Raw genomic sequence first — 24,567 nt, 5'->3', positions numbered from 1 at the left:
GTCATTGGCCTGGACTGCATCCTTTATACCGCTAAGTCCTGCAGTAAGTCCAAATGCAAGCATACCGAAGAGAAACGGGTTTCGTCCCCTTCCTGACACTCTGACTCCAAGGAGATGGCGTGAGGGTGTCAAGGTTGCAGTTACTGATCAGATTCCTCAACTGATCCCGGCATGCCCCGAGTTTCCCGGGCCGATGCTGACTTTGCAATAAATAGCTGCTTTCAAGGAGACAGTGATGCATTGATTAAATTCTGTGCCCCGCTAAATAAGATGAAAATAGCACCAAAGGGGATGATAGGAGGCCCACAATTGCATACCTTTTCTGAATCTCGGAAGAAGTGTTCTGTATAATAACATGTGCTGTGCGTTTGCGCATCAAATATTATCTTGTCTTCGAGCAGACAGATGAGCCTTTCTGAGGACTGGATGTGCCTTTCCTGTAGTGTTCAACAATGAAAGGTGTTTACACCTACTGTATGACCATCGAAACACACATGGTAGTGGTGGATATAATGTTGCACTTCAAAAAAGTGTTGTCAGATATGGGTGCAGTTTAAATTACTTATTCACAATTCACCAATTCCAGTCGGTGCCACTCAGGGTGAGATACCACACTACCCAGGGTATTGATTAGAACAAGACACAAAATGACTTATTCAGAAATATTCAAAAGACAAGACCCCGGCACTCTAAATGTATCATAAACACGTTTTAGATAAACTTCTATAACACAGAAAGCACCCTAGGATCATGAGAGGGACATCATGTCCCAGAGATTCAGTATACAGAACAGATTTGCATGATTCAACAGTGATTTATTTTCCACAAATACATGAAATTTCAGACAGTTTAAACAATCACATAACGGGAATCTTCTAATTAGAGTTCCAGTTCCTTGTCTATCTCACAAAAACAGCCAACGACCGTGACTTCCTCAAGGGTTGTAGTATAGTAACGGAATGAGCCTGGGACAATATTCCAGTTTGTAGCTCTAGATTCTCAAGATGCTGAAGATCCCTTGTTAACACTAGTAGCAGAGAGACTTATGCTGTAGCGGTAAATAAGCCTAGTAAACGGTCCGCATATGGAGCTCTTGAATTCTCAAAATATTGAGGATCCTTCGTCGAAAGAGGTAGCAGATAGGCTCTAGAGATTGATTCAATCAGTGGTAAGGCCTCTCTTGTCTTGATAAATGTTTTATGAATCGTGAGCGGATGTACAATGGGCAGCAGTTAATAATTTTGCTGCTCGTAATTCTTCCAATTCAGCCCTTTCTTTTGATAGACACTCAGGATATGGATCCATTCATTAGTCAATAAAATGATTTCTCTACTATGGCTGCTGGTTCAGTATTAGAAGTCCTATAAAATAGTACTCCAAAGGCGGTCACTATTCAGCAATTGATAAAGTTCTCTGCGTTAGTTTGTTCTTGATGCAAGATGGGGTCACGTTTTGGGGGTACTGTGATAAGCCCCTTCCCTGAAAATATCGGTGACCCCAGCAGCCCACGTCCGTCAGTATCCAGAATCAGACCGACTTTAAAGTACTATTTCATAGGACTTCTAATACTGAACCAGCAGCCGTATTAGAGAAATCATTTTATTGACTAATGAATTGATCAATATCCTGAGTATCTATTAAAAAGGCCTGAATTGGAAGAATTACGAGCAGGATTCACAGAATATTTATCAATACTAGACAAGATCCTCAATATTTTGAGAATTCAAGAGCTCCATATGTGGACCGTTATTTACCACTACAGCATAAGTCTCTCTGCTACTAGTGTTGACAAGGAATCTTCGGTATCTCGAGAATCTAAAGCTACAAACTGCAATATTGTCCCAGGCTCATTGCGTTACTATACTACAAGCCTTGAAGAAGTCACAGTGGTGACGAAACGCGCGTTGGCTGTTTTCGTGCAATACAGACAAGGAACTGGAACTCTAAATCGGAGATTTCTATTATGTGATTGTTTAAACTGTCTGAAATCTATCCAGTATTTGTGGAAAATAAATCACTCTTGAATCATGCAAATCTGTGCTGTATACTGAATCTCTGTGACATGATATGTCTCATGATCCTAGGGTGCTCTCTGTATTATAGAAATTTATCTAAAACGTGTTTGATACATTTAGAGTGCCGGGGTCTTGTCTTTTGTATACTGTATGACCATAGACTGGAGTTTCTGGATCAAAGTTCCTCCCTATAACACAATCCTTTGGTCCAGTTTATATACACTGCACATGATCAAGCACTTTCTTCCAAGTTATCAATCCTTCACATCTCACTGAGTCGTGGATATTCTTAAAAATTATGCCCCGCCTTTTCTTTCCTCCCTGCCCAATATTACACTCTCACTAGACCGGATTTTAGAAGAACATCTGTTCATCCGGTTACAAGAGGTACACTTCTTGCTCAACTATGGTGCCATAAAGAGCATGTTGAAAAGCAAGGATTGTTCATTTCACTGTTTTCTTGTCCCCTCCTCCCCCACCACCCCACCCCCTCCAAAATGGGGTCCTCTGGCCTATCTTTAGCCACCGTTCCCTCAATGCCTCCTTGGTCCAGATCATCGCTGTGCTGAGCCCACACATATGGATGGTGTACTTGGATCCTGAGCATTTTCAATTTGCTGTACTCCCTTTCAGCCTTACCTTTGCCCATCTGGCATTTACAAAAGTGATGGGGGTGGTTGTTCCCATCTTTGAAGGTTGGGAGTTACCATACCTTGATGGCTGGTTGTTGTTGACGGTAGGCTTGCTTTAGTCAATCATCCACCTTGTCTTTAATATCTTGAGGTTTCACCATAAACTAGTTTATGTCCCTCCCACAGACGTTCATTCACAGGATATGGTGAAGTTCCGCCCCAAAATCCAGGACATGTGGGTTATGATTCTGATGTATCAGGCAAGCTCCTTGAACCAAGTGAGAGGCTTCTTGGACTTTTAGCCATTTTCATCATCCTTGCCCATTACACCAGGTGCCACATGCATGCAAGCTCTGAAGTGGAACTTGAAGCCCAGTGTACTCCGCCCCATAACCACCTTTTCAACACCATCCAAATCTCGAAGGTAACCGGTCAAGAAAATGCAGTGGTGGCTGAAGTACAGCAAGCCATTCTTTCGTCCCTAACCGGAGCTAACTGTGATGACAGACATCATTGCTGGGTTGGGGGAAGGGGAGGGGGGGGGGGTTGGTGGTAAATCACCTGGGGACATGGAGATCAGAGGACTCTGGTCTCCAGTTGAGTGCTGGCTCCACATGTGTATTCTGACACGGCAGGCTGTTTGTTTGACCCTGAATGCCATCCATCAAAGAGAGGCTGGTGCACCTTCTCACAGGCTACACCACTGCCAAGAGTTGGCTTAAGAAACATGGCGTTATTGGGCTCTGGGTCCTGTGGGAGGAGGCTTTGCTTCTCTGGAGCTGGCTGGAGTTCCATGGCTTTTTCTGGTGTGTGACCTCCATAGTGGACAAACTGAGCAGCTGTTGTCTGCTAGACCATCTTCCACCAGTGAAGAGTACCTTAACTAGATCTTTTCACAACAGTCAAACGAAGTGTTGAAGATTTTGTGCATTGGAGTTTCTGTTGGAATACTAGTTAGGAGACTCATTTCAGATTAAATGAACAAGGGACCTCCTGTACACATTTCTGCCGTTACCTCTTTGCCCAAGCCATCCTGTTGGCCTCTGATTCAGCCAGGAGAGAAAGCTACTTGGAACTCCAAAGCATGAGCATCTGTCCACCAATCAAGCTACTACTTTGGCAGGACCGCCTGTCTCAGCAACAGGGCAGGGTCAGCAACCTGAATCTAAGCAAATTTCACCTCCATGCATGGAGATTGAGCAGCCGCAATTGCCTGCGTAAGACTGGACTTCACAGGTGGTTGATGTCCACTAAATTCTGTATACTGATGCAGCACCAAAAATGCAGACCCTATACATGCAGAGGTGTGGGATGGCCTTTTATTTCTGTTTAGTTCAGCAAGGGCTCATAGTGAGCACTGTAAAAGATAAAATTTTTTTTTTTTTGTACCTTCGGCCTTTTTATGGTGATCGGACCAACCTTCCTTGTTCAAATTGCCTGGTGTGATGAGATTTATTCATAATTTGGCACCTGTTCCTCCCAAGGCATTTGTGATGCCGCAGTGGGACTGTTGGTCTTGCCGTTCCTCGCATGTACTCCTTTCGAGCCAAAGCATGGCTATTTGCGGTCAATCCTGACCTTGAGGACTGACTTCCGATTTGCAATTAAGGTAGCTTGTCATGTGAGCGAACTGCAAGCACTCTCCACCGTACACTACCTTTTTATCTGGACAAATTACAGCTGAGGACTAAGGCGGCTTTCTGAAAGAAAGTTGTTACTTCCTTGCATCTTGGGCAATTCATCACTCTGCCAATATTCCTTGCTCCCATTCACCTCTTAAAAGAGGAGAATAGGCTCCATTAGTAGGGCCCCCAAAAAGAGCTTTAAGCTTTTACATTTTATTTTTTATAGTTCATTACATGGATCAGAGAGTAGGTGTTTAACTTTATGTTGAGTTGCCTGGAGCAAAGAAAGGGAAGGCTGCGCAGAGGTGGACCATGTTGAGGTGGATAGTCCACTGTATTAAGATCTGCTGCGCACTGCCAAGAAGCAGCACCCTGGAGACCCGAGAGCCCATTCTACCATAGGCCAAGCATACCACCACCGAATTGGTGCAAGGGTTCCCTGTTCATAACCTCTGCAAGAGCATACAGCGCATATGTTCTTGTAGCACTACTGCCATGACCTCAAAGTCCGGCTTGTCCACTAACCAGACCCTCTACTTTGGGGAGGTACTGCTTTGGTATCTGCTCCAAGGTGAGGGATCTGTGATTAGTAGTATCCATCGGGTGAACAAGAGTGTGTGGTGTGCTTTTTGTTTTGGTTTTTTTTTGTCGCATTTTTTTTCTTTAATAATACATACAAGCAGCGCAGCATGATATCACAAAGTATATTCATATTTGCAATATGTGGTGAGCGCAGAAACTGGAGTCTCAAGTAAAAGCAAGGAGACAGGAGGTGACAGAGCAGACAGAGCAATCAGTAAACGCATATCCATATACTGATGTGTGATGTATGAGGAGTTTGTGTATATAATACTAATTTACTTTCTATTTTGATGACTCACTAGAAGCTAGGAAACTGGTGATTGCATAAGCTCAGGTGTTAGCCTCTGGGAATGTACTCTACTCCCCAGTGATGACCATGTCGCGCAAATACCCCTCCCATCTTCTGTGGATGAATTCGCTCCGCTTCCCAAATTCACCCCGCTTCCATCTAACATGTTTACCAGTCCTCAAAATCCCTTTCTGCGTGATTATCAGTGCATACTTCCCGAAGCCGGCATTCCTTCGTTGCTGCCCATTCCAAGAAATCCGTCTTCCACCTAGTTAGTTGGTGAGGCAGGACTGACTCCGTGAATGGCTACACGTCGTCACGCTAGCACTAAGCCAAATTGGGCATATTTGATCTGCATCTTCCTCCCTTCTTGGATAGAGGTAACCGCCCCAGCGGGCAATGCTGCATGGTGAGTTCCATAGTTATCCCAGTCACCTTGCAAATCTCCCTATGTGCCTTTCTCCAGTACGTGTACAGCCCCATGCAGCATAATCAAACAGAGCAGGAGTCCCCCTGCACGTAGCGTAGTCTGCAGATCATGTCGACTAGGCAAAGCAGAGTTGGAAATGCTTGCTAGACTAAGTAACACTACACCAATTTAAATCTGGCATTACTAGACACTTCACATACCTGCTCTTGGGCTCTACTCCATTCCCCTTCTGTAAGGGGATACTCTAGCTCTCTGTTCCAGGCAAGTCGTTCTAATGCAGTATTAGTCGGTTTATCAGATTTAAGGGCTGCATGCAACTTACCTTTTCAATACCCTTAAAATATGTAAAATCACCTGCAGGACCTGGGACTGCTCCAGCTCTTCAAGGAAGGTGCCCCGAATCTCATGGGCAGTACGCGATCTGCTCGCATACTGCAACAAGCATTGGAAATGCAATAGGTCTCGCATCATCAGTTAGTGCTTTTAGAATTGTTTATGGGTTTTTTTTGTAAATCTTTAGCATTTTTGTTTCCTGTAGCCAATGCTAAAGAATTACAAATAAAAAAAGCCATAAACCTTTCTAAAAGCTATAACTCAAATGCTGCGAGACCTATTGCACTGTCGGCTGGGGTTTTTTGATGGTGCTGTGCTGGGAGAGAGAGTGGGGAGGGGTTGGAGAAGGGAGGGGGCGTAGAGCAGGGGGCGGAGCTATTGTATTAGTGCTCAACCCGTACCTCTGGGTTTTTCAAAAGCATTGTGGGTGAGGGAGTTTAGATTCCATTTCTTTGCGGCGAAGAGATTTCACTTGTGTCATACAGTATCTGCCAAAGCCAGCCCATAAGTGAATGTCCTGATATTCAACAACATAAATTATTAAACAGACTTTTTGATCTTCAAGTACATTAGAAAACAAACTTTTACCACAAATCTATCAAGTTTATAAACAGTACAATTATGACTTGCGTAATCCGCTATTGTGAATTCATCGGATCTAAATGTTTACTTCATTTAGTTGATTACCAGGTCTCCATAATGACATATTCGTATAATTTTCTTCAAAAGCTTTACCCACAGAATTTCCTCTGTCTACCCTTATTGGCCCATCAATACCGCATAAAATACCTCGACCATCTTCCCCGACGCTGACTCTCAGCCCATCGTTTCGTTTGCGCTGGCAAAAATGGAACGTTTGGAGAATGAATTAGACATGCAGGGCAGCCCCAAAGGTGTCTGTTGCGAGGCTAATGAACATGTCTGGAAATGCACAGGCAGAGGGGAGTGTCCGCGGCGGAGCGAGCTCGCTGGCTTTTGTCACAACCACTCTGCAGAGCAGGAGGGGCAGTGTAGATGGAAATGGAGGAGGGCGTGAAGGTGGGGAGTTGGGGGGTTGGGAGGTGGTGTCGCCGTCCCCAGTCTTTTCTGGCTTGCAGAAGGCTACTACCTATGTGAAAGACCACACCAGTGGCAGATGGTGACTTCTTCTGGGGTGGGGCGACTTTGGAAGAGTTCACCTTGGAGATTTGCAAGTAACGCTCTAATCTGCGACTTACTTTGAAAAGTAAACGCTCTGGGGGTCCAAACCTGAGCGGCAAGGTTGTGCTGGGAGAGAGAGTGGGGAGGAGAGTAGGAGGAGGAGGGGGGAGGAGAGTAGGAGGAGAGTAGGGGAGGCACGGCCTAGCGGCCGTGCAACCAAGAAGTGAAGAGACAAGACGGAGGGAAGGCAGAGAAGGGGAGGGGGGAGGAGAAATGCGACACGGCGGGCAGGGGAGGGGGCGGAGCGGGGAGAGGGTGTGAAAGCAGCAGGGGCCTGGAGTGCGGCTGAGGGAACTGAAGAAATGCGACACGGCAGGCAGGGGAGGGGGCGGAGCGGGGGTGTGGGAGGAGTGCGCCTAAGGGAAAATACATGCAAGGCAGGCGGCTGGGGGCATGTGTACGCGCTTTTAAGCTGCATGCGCATTGAGCTTGAATTTCACGGGCACTGCAAGGAATCGCCACGATTCCTTGCAAGTTGGTTAAAGACTGTTTAAGCCCCCATAGTCTTGCAAGCTCGATGCGCATGCGCATCGACAGGCGAGACCTAAAAACTGCCTAGGATCCCCTTCAAAGTGAAACGCTACTTCTCCACTGATCGGCAGTTGTCATTCAGAAACACATCACAATCGTTCAGACAGCTCCCTTCAACCAACCTGTAATGTCCATGGAATCACAAATATGTAAGAACCGGCGCAGCCACCAAAGGAGGAGGTGCAGAGCATCGGGTGCCATCTTTATGACCTTTGTGACAGCCTTTTCCCACACTCATGCCACCCGAGTAACAATAAATGGCGTTCCTAGTGATGTGTAATTTCCACAAATCAGTAGTTTGGAAAGTTCTTGTACCTCTATCGATCATCAGATGAACAAGTGACTTGCCTTTGGTGACACTTTTTTTGGTGCACTCTGATGTACATAGAGCAAGGCCACAAAGCACTTCCAGTTTTTCCCCCTCAATGCATAGTAACTTGTAGAAGCCTCACTTAGTTGACCTCCTACTCTATACTGGTTGCGCCTTTGCTCAGGCCAGCACGCTGTTGGTGTCTGGTCAGAGTGCAGCCTATAACTTGCAAGATTGAATTTTTTTGTATGACACTTGTACCTGTTTTCTGTCGTCACGCACCACTTCAGCAAAGTGGGAGTCTCCTACATTGAAACTGGTTGTTTATGTTCATGTTACATTGAATAATAGTAATTCTGGGTAACTGTCGAACTGGAATTAATTCCTATATAAATACAAGATAATTATCTTTGCATGCATTCTAATTTGTGGGCTTTGACTCTGTTGTCTTCTTAAAACGGCATTGGGCTCTCCAATAGTAGCAATACCCGTTTATTGAAGTGTCTCGTAATACGTGCATGCTTTGTAGCACACATCTGATAGCAAGTGTTATGCACAAGAGTTGTAAAGTTTGTTTCTGCATGATCTTTTCCCAAGACTGCAGAGGGGATTTCTCTGTAGGGCTGCTGGGAATATAGCCGTAAAAATTGGTTCTTAAAGTTCCGAAGTAGGCCCATATAATTAGGGTGACTTTCCCCCATCTAGCTCTGGGATTTCAGCCAACTTCATTTTGTTTAAGGCTCATTGTGGGTTTATATGTACAACTGGAAACGTAAAATTCAACTCCCTGCATGCTTACTATTGTCCTGAAGTGCAGGACTGATTGATGGTCACCCATGTGAAGTATGGTTAGTTAACAGTAATGTAAACTGCACCAGGTGAAGGGAAGCCATGCATGATTTAGTCCTAGAGTCTTAAAAAATTACACCAGAAAAGGTGCTTTTGAAAGGCTGGTCGTATGGCAACAATACAAATTCTTGCATTCTGGGGGGGGGGGGGGGGGGGGGGGGGGGGGGGGGGAGGAATGTTTTTTCCAGATAAGGGAATGCTAAGACAAGTGAATGTAATTAACCTATTTTGATATATATATTTTTAAACCAGGTTTTTGATTCAAAGCTGACTCCAAAGCAGCGCTTTTCTCCTCTGGATCTAATAAGAAAGATTAAGGAGCAGAATGAAGAGCTTGGGATGATAATTGATTTAACTTGCACGAAACGCTACTACAATCCTGTGGTAAGTGTCATTTTGGGAGGAATAGTGGCTTGACTCGCCCACACCGCCCGCTCCCCAAAAACTGTTACATGGCTGCTTCTTCGGTTGGTTCCTTTCAGTTGCAATGTTCTGTTCGTGCCCCCCTAGTTTAAGAAATGGAATCCAAAGTGAACATATTTGAATCTCAATCCCTCTTCTTTGCCTGGGTGTGTGTAGGAATAGAAATTCAGCTGATACCAGTTTGCCTATCAAGCCAACACAGGTCTTTTAAAAGCTCCATTTGAAATTATAGTTCATTGCTTAAAGAGAATCCTTACTGAACCAGAGCATTATAAAACTGGAAAACCTAGTTGAAACTGCCTAAGCCATCTGCCTATCTATTCCTTTTTGATAATGTCACTTAGCCCGAACTGCAGCAAAATTGGCATTCCAATGTCAATTCATACTGTTACTTTCTCAATGTATTCGTCTTCTCTAAAAACTACACACCATTCACTTGACATGCTTTCTCACATTTATTCAGTCCTTTTCTCATCTCATATCAACCTCTGCCCATCCAAGACAATACATCATTCGACATGTACCAACATGCCAGCTCAAGCGGGTGGAGTATTATTTAGGTGGCGGCAGCCAGGTCTGTGCATAATTTCAGTCATCATGATGTCTATTTTTGCATTAAGAAGCGAAGCCCTTTGATATGTAAATATTTCCCATTGTTTGGTCTGATACCTGTTCGTGTTGTCAAGTCATATCCGTTTCTGTGTTGTCAAGTCTGTTAAAACCAATACAGTTCAACTTCTTTAAACCTAACTTGTGGGTTGAGCACGTTATGGACCTGATTGTACAGCGTTTGCACTTTTGACATACATATGAATTTACTGCACTCACTAGGCAACCCACCACTACGTATTTTGCTGAGTTTTAAGAAATGTGACTACGTCGAGCAGATCAAACCTTTTTAAGTTATGGTAAATGTTGTGCAAAGCAGTTCTGGACACTTAACAAAGTAATTTTCATGTAATGATTCCTTGTGTCAGTTCTGCCCCTGTGCTGTAAGCAAGCAATACAGGGGATTGATTCTATTAAAGTAATCGGAGGCTGGAATCAAGGTAAATTATATCAAATACGAATTGCCTCTGACACCATAAATATCACACATTTGTGTACAATGTCCTATTTATTGACATTGTCTGCATTTATAATTGTGCATTTTCTTCAAAGCTATTAAATGGTACACAATTGGGTGTTAGCACATTATTTGTAATCATCTCCTTTGGTAAAACACATTCAACATATATCAAAGAAAATTACTTCCTTACATAAACATTTATCTACACAAAACTTCACAATACTGTACAAAAGTGCAAAACAAAGAAACTAGTTATTTAGCTCCTATACAAACATCTCCTTCAAAGTTGCTACACTTTCAAGTTCGCAAGAGAAGAGAGGGGTCCTACTTAGAATCAAAGGGAATTTTATAAATAACTTTGGGGTGTAAATACTTTTCCCTCAAAGAGTCAATGATTAAAGTCCTGTATGAGGTCGGAGAGTTCCTTTTTAAAGTTTTTGCCGTAGTGTGAGATCCGTCTCTCACTATATGTCCTGTTGCTTCACTAGGTCATATGGCATACAATTCTCCTGGCCTGGGTAGTGAGCCTACGCGTTTCGACCTTCTGTGTAATGACAGGAAAGGATTTAAGGGAAGGTCTTCATCAGGGCTCGCTGTTGTTGCTGTAGGACATCATGCTACACCTATAGGGGTGTAAGGGGCATATTTTAGTTCTGTATTGGGGAGTCTCATGAACAATAACTAAGCTTGTTCTTAGTGCTGTTAAAGTCATAATAATTTGTGTTAGGGTCACGTACCCATGAGTAGAAATAGAGGTTCTTCTTATCTTCAAATTAATCACATGGCTCGGCGTGGTGGCGTTGGTTTAGTTTGTCTGACGCGATGGAGTCTTATCATCAATCAGTCCAGGGTACACTGTGGGGAAGGAGACGGAAAAAGTTAGGGGGATGTTCAATTGTCTTTATCCTTCTTATGCGCCATATTTTGTCTAGTGTCTTAAAAGTGGCGTAGTGGGTAAATAGTGCACTGTACTCGGGTTACCCGAGTTGCGCCTTATCGTGTTTAGTGCTGGGGTGCTACATTGTAATGGTTTGTTTAGACTAGGTCCCCCATGTGGAGGCCTCCTCAGCTGGTACAGGCCGGCCGTGGTAATGTCCTACCTGTAAGTTTGCTAGGAGCAGTTTTGCAGCTTTTCCTTGCTCACTCGGAACGGCGTCTCCTCGCTGGACTGTGTCTCCTCGGTGCCGAGCTCAGCTGTAACTCGGTCAAAGCAACAGTGGTCAGTCATTGGTTCTTTCACATCGCGTGTGTATATGAGCGGCGTCCTTATTGGTTAAACGCCTTCTCGATGTAGAAGCTGACTCCTGATTGGTCGGTGGGTCGGGATGCCGGCGCATGTGGTCACGTTGCTAGGATATGTGACGCTTTCCTCGATCTTAGTTTGTTATGACTGAGGTGTTCCATATCGGACCTTTGGGATGTCATTTGATATTACGATATGGTTCCGTGCACGGTGCTGGCTTGAGGTTGCATTTTGTTAAACTCAAAAAAAAACTCAAAACAACTCAAGGTGGCATATGGGTTGGCTCGTTCAGGATTGCAGTTACGTGGTGGTTGCTAATTTTTTTATTTGCAGGGTGTCGCAAAATAATAACCTGCTTCTGAATTATTTATGAAGTGTGTTATTTTTGACCTTCCATGGTTGGCTCCCAGTGAAAGGATGGAGACCTGAACGTGGCAAGACGACCTCGGATCCTGCTTTCCCAAATGTTTTTTTTTTCTCTCCGGATAAACCGCGCAACAGTAACTGTTCAATGGTACACCACCGCAGTTGGAGTTGGTGACTGTTAATACTTTCCTTTCTGAGTCCCAAAATGTGTATATTACGCTTTTTTGGTTTCGCCTGGGGCCGGAGCACTAGCTCTGCCCAGGAGAAATCTTATGTTACTCCAGTATTGGAACTTTCATAGATTCCCATTGCTTGTATCATTCCCCGTCGTCGGAATGGGAGCCTCGGTAATAATATATATATATATATATATACCTAGGTAAATACACCCTAATAGGTGTAAAAAAAGGTAAAAAATTAGGCCTAGGCCTCATTATCTTTTGCAGCCTATTGCTGTCATTATGTAAAAGGACCCAAAGTCCCCTTAGCAACCAATCAGATCAGCCTCACCCTGTAGAACCTTCCTGAGAAAGCTCAGAGCCTCAGATTTTCTACCGCTTCGTTGGTGACAGGGAGTCTCCTTAGAGCTCTGCTCTAACTTCAACTTGAGGTACTGTTTAAACAGTTTTTCTTTGAGGATTTCTTTCAGCTTTGTCATGGCTGATAAGGAAAAGAAGAGCCTTTTCAGGTCTTGTGCCACTTGTGGCAAAAAACGACTTTATACAGAGGATCAACATCAAGACTGTATTTACTGTCTATACCCAGACCATAAGGTTGATAAGTGTAGTATATGCAGGAGAATGTCTGTTAAAACCCTCCGTGATCGTGAAGGACGGCTGCTTCTGTGGCTCAGGAAGTTGGAAAGGAGGGATGAAGTAATTTCTGGTGATGAGGAAGATGCCAGATCAACATCTTCGAAAACTTCATTGAAGAGGGGCGGATCGTCTGTGGACACTTCAACTGAACCCCCCTTAAAGGCTGTGCGTGTGACCTCTGATAGGTCTGGCAAGCCAGGGCCTATCGAATCTCCTCACGTGAGTGTAAAGGAGAGGGAAAGGCAGGCACTGCAGGTGCAAAAGGCTAAACTGGATGAGAGCTCGGCTGGGCCTTCCCACCAGGTTAAAGTAGCCAAGTCCGTCAAAAAACCGACTGTAGAGGCCTCTACAGGGGTCAAAAAGGACTCTAAAACATCTGAGGTGATTTTGTCTCCTCAGTCGTCGACGAGCCACCCAGCGAGGACGACGACGAGAGCGTCGACGAGGACCTCGATGTCGATTCCGTCGACGAAGACCGGATCGACGACGGCGTCGTCGACGATGACCACGTCGACGGTTACCACCACGTCGACGAAGACCATCCCGTCGACGATGACTATTCCGTCGACGGTGGCAATCTCGATGACGACGATCCCGTCGACGAGGACGACGAGCCCGTCGACGATGAACCCGTCGACGGTGCCGTCGACGATGCCGTCGACGGTGGACCCGGCGACGATGATGGTTCCGTCGACGATGCCGTCGACGGTGAAGGGACTCTCGTCGACGGTCCCGTCGACGACGATTCAGAACAAGGAAACGGTGGATTTGTTTTCAACGCCGTTGACGACAGGAGCGCCAGAAAACAGCAGAAGGAGGAGGATAACCCCAGATATGACTTCTCCAAGGAAAGTACCATCATTACCTCCACCCCTTTTGTTGGATGAAGATGACTACTCAGAAGAGGAAAATGAGATGTATGGAGATGCTTACAGTCCATCTCAATTGAATCTGAAATACCATGATTCGGATTTGGATGAGGAATATTATTATCAGAAGGAACAGCGGCCAGAAAGACAGGTTGCATACCAAGATACCCAACCACAGCAGGGCATGGTGACGATGCCTATGAGTCTTTTAACAGACTTAAGGGCGATGCTGGAGGAGTATAGGAGCAAGAAAGGGTCGCAACCTGTGGAAGGTCAAGCACAGGTTCAACCGCAGGTGGTGGCAGCACAGTCAGTACGGCCTGCACAGGAAGAGCATGAGAGGGCATATCCTCCGCAAGTCCAAGTGGATACCTCGGATGAGGATGAAACGGGGCAAAACCAAGATCAAGACCAGGAGAGTGAATGGAACCAGTATATAGCTCCGGATCTGGCTTCACCAGTGCCAGACCCGGTCGACTCGCCTCCGGCTGATGTAGGAGGTTTCTTCAGCCTGATGGAAAGAGCCACAGCGCGTTTTAAGTTAGCGATGCCTACAACATCTACGGATTGTTTTTTATACGATTTCAAGGAGGCATACCGTAAGGCCGTGCGCTCGATTCCCATTGTGGAGCACATATGGGAGGAAGGGAAGAAAGTGATGCAGACCCCAGCGACGGTCATTCCAACTCTTCCGCGCTTGGAGAAAAAGTACAAAGCTCCGGATGACAGTCCCGCCTGTTTGATTGGACAACCTAGACCTGACTCGGTCATATCGCAGGCGGCACAGAAGAAATCGCGGAATCCTTCGGCCACCCTCACGACTCCGCCGGATAAGGAGGGTAGAAGGTTGGACAACGCTGGGAAGCGTTTTTCGTCAATGGCTAGCTTGCTGGTCAGAGCGGCGAATGCCTTGGCGATCCTAGCAAGGTACGACCGCCAGATGTGGAGTGATGTGGCACACTATGTGAATCTGCTAGCGGATGACCAGAAGGCGGAAGCACAGAAACTTCTGGAAGAGGGACAACGTTCCTCTTCAGAGATGATTGATTGCGCGATGGACATCGCCACCATCTCTTTCCGTGCCCTAGGCAGTGCAGCGGTTCTTCGGCGACAAGGATGGCTGAGAGCTACATACTTCCGACCAGAGGTCCAGAATAGGATTTTGGATTTGCCCTTCGACGGGGACATGTTGTTTGGGAAACATGTCGACGAGACCCTACAGGGTATAAAGAAGGACACGGAGACCGCAAGGGCTCTGGGGAACCTGCAATATAGAAAGACACCCTTCCGTGGAGCACGAGGAAGAGGTTTCTCTTCACCTAGAGGAGGTTATCAGCAACAGCGATATTCACAGCAGTCGCAGTCTTACAGGCCACAGTACGGCAATCAATACTATCAGCGGCAGTCGCAATCCCAGTCTTTCTCTCGCCAGAACGCTCGTGGACGACAGGGGCGTCAGGGCAAGGACGCTGGCAAGCGTCAATAGCGGCCTCCCGACTCTGCCAACTGTTCCTCCGCTTCTGGGATCTCCAGTGGGCGGCAGGATATCACAACATCTGAGCAGCTGGGAAGAGATTACATCGGATCAGTGGGTATTAAATATCATCCGGAATGGGCATACTCTAGAATTCCAGGACTTTCCACCTACAAGAGCTCCCCATGCCACTACTTCCAACCATCTGAACCTTCTTCAAGAGGAAGCTCAACAAATGCTTCAAAAAGGGGTGATCCAGCGTGTTCCCCTATCACAAAGGGGAGAAGGTTTCTATTCCAGATTTTTTCTGATCCGAAAAACAAAACAAAAGTGGCGTCCTATCCTGGACTTGAGGGAGCTCAACACCTATCTCACGAAACTATCGTTTCGGATGATTTCACTCCAGGACATATTGCGCCTCTTGAACCCAGGCGACTACATGGCAACATTAGACCTGGAAGATGCCTATTTTCATATCCCGATCCATCCAGCTCACAGACGTTTCCTTCGCTTTACAGTAGGCAAGAGTCACTTCCAGTTCATGGTGCTCCCATTTGGATTAAAGTCCGCTCCTCGGATATTCACAAAGGTGCTGGCACCGGTAGCAGCATTTCTGAGGAGACAGTCGCTGGAAGTATTCCCGTACTTAGACGACTGGCTGCTGAAGGCCCCAAGCTTGCAAGAGGCATCAAAGGCAGTGGACACGTGCTTGAACCTCTTTATTCACCTGGGTTTACAACTCAACAAGGAAAAGTCAGTTCTTCAACCTGCAAGTACGGTGAAGTTCTTGGGAGCGATACTCAATACTCAGGAGTGCAAAGCCTTCCCATCTGAAGAGAGACAGATGAAACTCATATCGTCAGCCACCCGTTGCCAAAGGAGAAGTTGGATGACGGTCAGGATGTACAAATCTCATCTAGGGTCGATTTCATCCTGTATTCAATTGATTCCGCATTGCAGGCTGCGAATGCGCCCCCTGCAGGAGGAGCTGGACCTTCAGTGGAGACAAGTGGAAGGTTCGTTCGACGACAGGGTGACGATAACCCAGCGGATGAAACGGTCGGTTTCATGGTGGATGAAAAGATCTCACCTCACTGTGGGACTCAGTTTCAAGGCTGCAAGGGCTCCTCAGGTCATTACCACGGACGCTTCTCTTCAAGGTTGGGGAGCTGTCATGCAAGACCTCCAGGTCAGTGGTCACTGGACTCCGGAAGAACGTCGTCTACATATCAACGTTCTGGAGCTAAGAGCTATTCGACTGGCAATGTTGGCTTTCCTCCCAAGGATTACAGATTCAGCAATCCTGGTGCGGACGGACAACACCACCGCAATGCATTACGTCAACAAGCAGGGAGGCACAAGATCGCCACTGCTTTCACAGGAAGCCCAAATACTGTGGGAATGGGCGATAGCGCAGAACATCACACTCGTAGCAGAACACCTTCCAGGAGTATGCAACACGAAGGCAGATACGCTAAGCCGCCTGAGAGCAGTCTCGCCCGAGTGGGAATTGGAGGACGTAGTGATCAAGGACATCTTCTCCCGTTGGGGGACCCCAGCGATCGACCTGTTTGCAACACCGGGGAACAAGAAATGCCGATGTTACGCAAGCAGGGAACACCATCGAGGGTCACTGGGGAATGCCCTTTCGATGTCCTGGTCAGGCGCGTTTGTTTACGCCTTTCCGCCATTTCCCCTAATTCCTCGAGTCCTCAAACTCAAGATGGACAGGTGCAGGAGGATACTAATAGCGCCTGCCTGGGCTCGCCAATTTTGGTACACGGAGCTGCTTCTTCTATCAGACACCGCCCATTCATCTGCAACCCAAACTGACACTGCTCTCTATGTACAACGGCCAAGTTCTTCACCCGAACCCGAGCTCGCTTCAGTTGGCGGCTTGACTCCTGAATACAGAGAGTTTAAGGATTTAAACATCCCAGAAGAATGCAGGACCATCTTGGCACAGGCACGAGCCCCTAGCACTAATAAGACATATAGAGCGAAATGGAAGAGGTTCCATTTGTGGTGTCAGAGGGAGAAAGTACATCCTTTCTCGTCAGCTCCGCATCAACTTTTACCTTATATTCTTTCATTGGCACAAGCAGGTCTGGCTCATGCTTCTATCAAGGTCCACTTGGCAGCTATTTCCAGGTATAGGAGAACAAGATCGGGTCCCTCTCTATTATCAGCGAGAGTAATCAAACAATTCTTGAAAGGACTGTTTAGAGTTTTCCCGCCAGTTAGGCCCCCACCTCCGGTGTGGCACTTGAATGTGGTCCTGGCCCAGCTAATGAGACCGCCATTTGAGCCAGTACATAAAGCGGACCTGAAGTTCCTATCATGGAAAGTGGCGCTTCTTTTGGCACTCACCTCTGCAAGGAGAGTAGGTGAGCTTCAGGCTTTAACCATCAAAGAACCCTTCTTACAGTTCAAGAATGATACAGTTATCCTACGGATGAACCCCAAGTTCATTCCGAAGGTACCGACGGACTTTCATCTTAACGAGCCAGTGATTTTGAAATCTTTTTTTCCTCGGCCTTCAACCCAGGCTGAGAGGACACTTCATTCTCTGGACGTTCAGAGATGTTTGAAATTCTATCTACAACGCACAGCTGGATTTCGAAAGACACCCCAACTGTTTGTGGCTTTCGGAGCCCCAAGGAAAGGATTTCCTTTGTCAAAACAAGGGATATCTAGATGGATAACTAGTGCGATCCGGTTCTGCCACCAGGCGGCAGGCAAACCTTTACAAGGACAGGTGAAGGCACATTCCACAAGGTCAGTCTCAGCATCAGCGGCGCTGTTTGCTGGAGTATCCATAAAGGACATTTGCAGAGCAGCCACCTGGAGCAGTACGCACTCCTTCACAAGACATTACTGCCTGGAGGCGGCTGCAAAGGAGGATTCGGCTGTAGGACAGGCAGTCCTGAGAAATCTCTTCCAATAAGAGGTGAGCTTTCCTCTCTTCCCTCCTCCTGTTTTTTCAAACATTTCGTTTATTATGCTTTGTTACTGCTTTATGGTTGTTATAATCTGTGATGTCATTAGTTTATAATGATTCTGTAACTGTGCACGAAATGTTTGAGGTATGCTAACTGCTATCTACTCTGATACAAGCAATGGGAATCTATGAGTTCCAATACTGGAGTAAGAAACAAGTTACTTACCTGTAACTTTAGTTCTCCAGTATTGGTAACTTTCATAGATTCCCATGCGCCCACCCGCCTCCCCTGGGAAAGCTCACTTTAGGGCTAGGTGATTATGTGGCAAAGCAACGGCTACGAAAATCTGAGGCTCTGAGCTTTCTCAGGAAGGTTCTACAGGGTGAGGCTGATCTGATTGGTTGCTAAGGGGACTTTGGGTCCTTTTACATAATGACAGCAATAGGCTGCAAAAGATAATGAGGCCTAGGCCTAATTTTTTACCTTTTTTTACACCTATTAGGGTGTATTTACCTAGGTGTGTGTATATATATATATATATATATATATATATATATATATATATATATATATATATTATTACCGAGGCTCCCATTCCGACGACGGGGAATGATACAAGCAATGGGAATCTATGAAAGTTACCAATACTGGAGAACTAAAGTTACAGGTAAGTAACTTGTTTCTTTCCTACAGTTTGGGCTTAGTCCCTCCTTTCATTGGCTAGCTCCATAAATGGAGGCTAGCCATTGGAAGACAGAGGCGTCCGTCATTCACCGAGGCGATTAGTGGGAATTCCTGGGATGTTTTTCTCATCCAGCCCCTTTTAGGATGTCAGTGCGACGGTGGGCGGGGTTTATTTTTTGGGTCGTCGAGGTTTCTTTTCGTCATTCCACGGCTGACCGCCGCCGGAAGAAATCCAGGTCCAGGTGAGTGCTTTCCGTGTGCCCGTTCATTCCCGCACCCCCCTACCGCTGTCCGTTCCTGCCCCCCCTCCTGCTGTTCGTGTCCCCGTTCCCCTCCCGCTGTCCGTGTGCCTCCCGCTGTCCGTGTGCCGTGATGCTTATTTTCGAAGTTTTATTTTTAAAGCGTAGAGGGCTTCAAATAAGTCCAAGTGCAGATTTCAGTGTTCTCGTGGCAACTGCATTCCAGCTAGTGCACCTACCTGGCTTTCAAAATAAAATGTTATGACCTTTCAAAGATGTCCACGGTAAATAGCCCTTTGTAGGAAGGCTGCTTGCGATACCATTTTCAGTGATTCTAAAGATGGCACTAAGAGTAAGGTGACGTTTTAGTAACAAGCATTCTGAGTTAGAAGAAACCACATCATGGCTTCTGATGTCTCATATCATACATATTAAGAGACATCTCAATGTGTTTCTCTCACCAACCTGGCCGCGCGCCTGAGCCTTTCCTAGTTACGTAAGCAGGGAGGCCCCTGTCTGGAAGAGCAGTGTTTCTCAGAATGGATTTTAGCATGCGCGAGTGCACCTGCGCTGTTGCCGGCGGTGGCCTGGTAGTGTGGCAAGTGGGGCTAAGGCGGTGTGAGGGGCCCGCGTACACTTACCACTTACTCTCTTAGCGGCGTTATCTGGGGCACGGGCTGGGCAGAGTTTACGCACCCGAAGCCCGCCCGCTTCCCCTTTCCCGAGTGAAGCATGACCGAGCCTCAGTCAGCTCTGCTTCTGCGGAGGCAGTTGGCAGGTAAGGGGTGAGAATGAAAGGGAGCAGTGACAGTCGTGGTGACTGCAAAGTGGCAGGTATAAAAGTGAGGTCTGCGACCCGCTTCCTCCGGAACACTCTTTGTTTCACCTCCTTAGAACACTTAACATACTTTAGCCTGTCATCCTGTGACCTGACAAGTCTGGAAAGGGAGAAATATTGTTGTCTTCTATCCAGACGTTGGTAAATGTGGCCACCAGCGTCTCCTTCCCTGGCAGGACTGTTGCATATGGTTCCTGGTGTCTTCTTTCCATACAGGGCTGTTACAGGCCGCACCCGGCGCACTTTTATATGATAAGACTAATAAATGATCTCGGACCTAAGAGTTGTTGGCTTGACACAATTTACTGTGCCTTCAAGACTGTAGTTAATGTAACCCCCATTGCCTTACACACTACTAGCCGTCTAAACATGACATCTGAAATTTCGGTACAGGCAGAGGGTTAATTGTGATGCATTGTGAGTGTCATATGTCCTGGCTAGGGTTGCGTGACTGTGCCTATTGTCACACGTTTCTCAAACATTGAGTATATGCGCAGATTCGCGCCAGTGGCGACACAGGTTGAGCTTTCTTTGCCATGCACACATGTGGCAAAAACACCACACAAGCTAAGTCTGCTCGTATAGGCTATCTTTCTCACTAACTGTCCCCATCAATAGTCCTTTTAAAATACATATCCCTACCCCCACACCTCTGTTGCAGCTTCTCTCCTAGGTGCAGCAACAGTCCACTACTCTGGTCGTCAAGCACGACATTAAACAGGAGCCACGTAGATATGTGACAGCCAGTAAGTATCCTTTTCTCTGACATAGACGCTTCTTTAAACACGATACCCAGTATAGATTGTCCTGGCCAAGTTTCAAACGTGAAGTCGCCTTTATCATATGTAACAACGTGTCAATGCAGACACTCCACTGCCTTAGTAATGGTCTCTGTAAACCTCGTATTCTATAGCCAAACAGGTGTGTTCCTTGAAGGTGACAACCAATGGGTGGATTTTTACATCTTGGCACCCTGCAGCATGTGTCCTGAAACTCAGCAGTGTTTATAAAATCAACTCAGTCTGACGTGAATACCACTATTCTCCTCCAGCTGTGTTGCCTTTCCATTTTGGGCCCTACAGGAATCGGTACAATTATTTTTTTGCTCTTTATCTGCTATCCTTGCTTGAATTGATTGTCTCTGGCACATTGTTGTACATTTACACTAAAAGGATGTAAATCGTTTTTAAGCTGAAGCTACAGTCACTGAAGTGAAGATAATGTCCCCAACTGGAATAAAGAAATTTTATAGGAAGGCAGCAAAGAAGCTCAAGCTGACTGGAACAAAACTGGTGATCATGTCTATGGAAACAGCATGGGGACAACGTGTCTTGGCATACAGAGGGGCTTGATCCATGTTCAAGCCTTTTACTTTTAGTGAGGCATCTAGTAGTTTAAGTAGATCCCCATGTTTTTGATGCCACTTGAATAAATAATACAGCTGCAATTGGCTTCTTTTTAAAATTGTTTTAAATGAGTTGCTTCCCTTCCATAAAGTTTTTGCATTTCGTGACCTCATGGCTAGATTATGTAATGTTTACCTGGATATCATACACTCTTCTGGATACACTGCAGCAGATACAATACACTTCTGCTATTTCCATTTTTGACCTATGGCTTGGGGACCATGTCTCCTCTGTAGTTAAAGGAATCCATCCTACCTGTTTTCAATCAAAATTGAAGCTATATACTCCACACTATCTTTTATAGCCTGTCTTTGTTGTGTTGCCGCAGAGCCATACGTTTTGTAAACGGAGATATGCAGATCACTCTTTAGGCTGTTTAGGACCACCACCACCTCCTTAGAAGAAAGTTTCATAGGGCTCCATGGATGATATCCATTCCCATCTCACACAAATAAGAGAGGTGGCATTCCAAGTGCCAACACTCATTGTGTGTGTTCCCCATAAGTAGTGTTTTATCACTCTTTTAACTAGTAACAACCCCTTTACACCCAGTGTTCGATGCCCAATGGACACCCAGTATCTAATACCTTCCCATGGCAGACCTGAATTGATTCCTCTCTACCCTTGCATGTTGCTGTCTTTCGTTGATTAATTATGACAGAAGGGTTACATTAACCCTTTCGATGCTGATGACGAGCTCAGCTCGTCATGATGCACGGTTGAGCTGTGCTGATGACGAGCTGAGCTCGTCATGAACAATGGGAATAAGCATCCTGCAGCACAGGAGGGGAAAACACCTAGCAGCCAAGGTGTTAAATGGAAATTCATCTTAAAACCATACAATTCTGTCTTGTTCTTAAGTTAGTTAAGGTTGTTGCTCTTAGAAGTGTTTATTGTTTGCAGCACTTTAATACTCCCATGGCTGCCAAACAAATTTCTTAGTGTTCTGAGCAGAGATGTCAGTAAATAAAGGCACTCTAGATTTATTAAACATAAGACTGTAAGGTTTTGGATTCCTTTGTGTCCTTGTTGTCATCTTGGATCTTGCCGGCCTAATGTGTGATGTAATTAACAAGAAGGTGTTTATTAAATATACCTCTAATAATTAAATACCATGTTGCAGACCTGCTTCCCTCACTTATGCACTCTATACCTCCTCCTAGGCGGCATTTCGTTTTGTGGATCTTGTTTTAAACTTTGCCTTTACCTGATGCGGAAAAACCCATATAACAATGTTTGTATTTTGTATATAAAACTTATTTTTTTAAAAATTCGGGATGTGTTGCTGCGCCAAATTCGGTAGCGCTGCGCTCTGACATTGTCAAAACACAGGGATGTACCGTATTCACAAGAATACGGTGCACCCTTGTGTTTCCCTTAGCGCCAAAAAACTGGCTAGTGTCAGCGCAGGCACCGTGCCGCCATGTTTCAAGTGTGCCTGCGCTGTAGAGACGATTGGTTATGTACAGGAAGGGACTCCTTGTCTCCCTGCTTCCCTGCCCCCTGGCTGTGCTTGCTTCCCTGCCCCCTGGCTGTGCTTGCTTCCCTGCCCCCTGGCTGTGCTTGCTTCCCTGCCCCCTGGCTGTGCTTGCTTCCCCGCCCCCTGGTTTCCCCCCCCTGGCTGTGCTTGTTCCCCTGCCCCCTGGTTCCCCCCTGGCTGTGCTTGCTCCCCTGGCTGTGCTTGCTCCCCTGCCCCCTGGTTACCCCCCTGGCTGTGCTTGCTCCCCTGCCCCCTGGTTACCCCCCTGGCTGTACTTGCTCCCCTGCCCCCTGGTTACCCCCCTGGCTGTGCTTGCTCCCCTGCCCCCTGGTTCCTCCCCTGGCTGTGCTTGCTCCCCTGGCTGTGCTTGCTCCCCTGCCCCCTGGCTGTGCTTGCTCCCCTGCCCCCTGGCTGTGCTTGCTCCCCTGCCCCCTGGCTGTGCTTGCTCCCCTGCCCCCTGGCTGTGCTTGCTCCCCTGCCCCCTGGCTGTGCTTGCTCCCCTGCCCCCTGGCTGTGCTTGCTCCCCTGCCCCCTGGTTGTGCTTGCTCCCCTGCCCCCTGGTTGTGCTTGCTCCCCTGCCCCCTGGTTGTGCTTGCTCCCCTGCCCCCTGGTTGTGCTTGCTCCCCTGCCCCCTGGTTGTGCTTGCTCCCCTGCCCCCTGGTTGTGCTTGCTCCCCTGGCTGTGCTTGCTCCCCTGCCCCCTGGCTGTGCTTGCTCCCCTGGCTGTGCTTGCTCCCCTGGCTGTGCTTGCTCCCCTGGCTGTGCTTGCTCCCCTGGCTGTGCTAGCTCCCCTGCCCCCTGGGTGGGTGGGTGGGTGTGGCTCTGGGTGGGTGGGTGTGGGTGGGTGTGTGGGTGTGGGTGGCTCTGGGTAGGTGTGTGTGTGTGGGTGGCTCTGGGTGGGTGGGTGGGGGTGTGTGGGTGGGGGTGTGTGGATGGCTCTGGGTAGGTGTGTGTGGATGGCTCTGGGTAGGTGTGTGTGGATGGCTCTGGGTAGGTGTGTGTGGATGGCTCTGGGTAGGTGTGTGTGGATGGCTCTGGGTAGGTGTGTGTGGATGGCTCTGGGTAGGTGTGTGTGGAGATGGCTCTGGGTAGGTGTGTGTGGAGATGGCTCTGGGTAGGTGTGTGTGGGGATGGCTCTGGGTAGGTGTGTGTGTGGATGGCTGTGGGTGTGGGTGTGTGTGGCTGTGGGTGTGGCTGTGGGTGTGTGTGTGGCGGTGGGTGGGTGTGTGTGTGTGTGTGTGTGGCTCTGGGTGGGTGGGTGTGGCTCTGGGTGGGTGTGGCTCTGGGTGGGTGTGGCTGTGTGGCTCTGGGTGGGTGTGGCTCTGGGTGGCTCTGGGTGGGTGTGTGTGGGGGTGTGTTTTTGTGTGGCATTTGCCAGAGATTAAACTATTGGCATTGTAAATGACAATGCCATTTATTTATTTTCAAAAATAACACATAAATACAAATGTCATTTACAATGCCAATAGCTCAAATTTATCGAAAGGCGAAATCATTGCATTGTAAATGCTTGTTCATATTTCCGAATCCGAGAGGATCGCTAAAGCTCCATTACAACTGGTACAAGTGCTTTTGTAATCCTGCAGCTGCCTTTTTCAGTTGCAAATCTCTAGCTTTGCTCCTACAAAAAGAGCTATGTGCATCTGGCCCAGAGTGAGCTCATCCTTCGTTTTTAAAAGGATATAAAGAGATGTGCTAAATTCAAAGTTTGCAGTCATCAAATTGTGACCATTTGGATAGTGTAAAGAGCATACCAGATTTTTAGTATATACACTGACTGTGTGACTTTTCTGCAAATACAGTGTGTACATCTATATCTATCTTCTATGTGGATATCCTCAATACCTGGTGAATAGTGGCACCGATGTTCAACCGCCCTGCTCTACAGCATCACTTACTTTTGTGCAACCCCCTTTTGAATTAG

General features: G+C 46.8%; 1 protein-coding gene across 3 annotated transcripts in view; it reads left to right on the top strand.

Moving 5' to 3' along the window:
• LOC147679895 (RNA/RNP complex-1-interacting phosphatase-like) overlaps window positions 1-24,567 on the top strand; it is a 140,003-nt gene that overhangs the window by 25,547 nt on the left and 89,889 nt on the right. For all 3 annotated transcript variants that reach the window (XM_086943460.1, XM_086943458.1, XM_086943459.1), the window contains exon 3: window positions 9,049-9,180. In XM_086943460.1, the coding sequence (XP_086799586.1) occupies window positions 9,049-9,180 (132 nt within the window). The remainder of the gene's footprint in view (window positions 1-9,048; window positions 9,181-24,567) is intronic.

The sequence above is a fragment of the Lissotriton vulgaris genome, chromosome 11 (genome assembly GCF_964263255.1).
Source record: "Lissotriton vulgaris chromosome 11, aLisVul1.2, whole genome shotgun sequence".
NCBI lineage: Eukaryota > Metazoa > Chordata > Amphibia > Caudata > Salamandridae > Lissotriton > Lissotriton vulgaris.
This window is presented reverse-complemented; position numbering and strand designations above follow the sequence as displayed.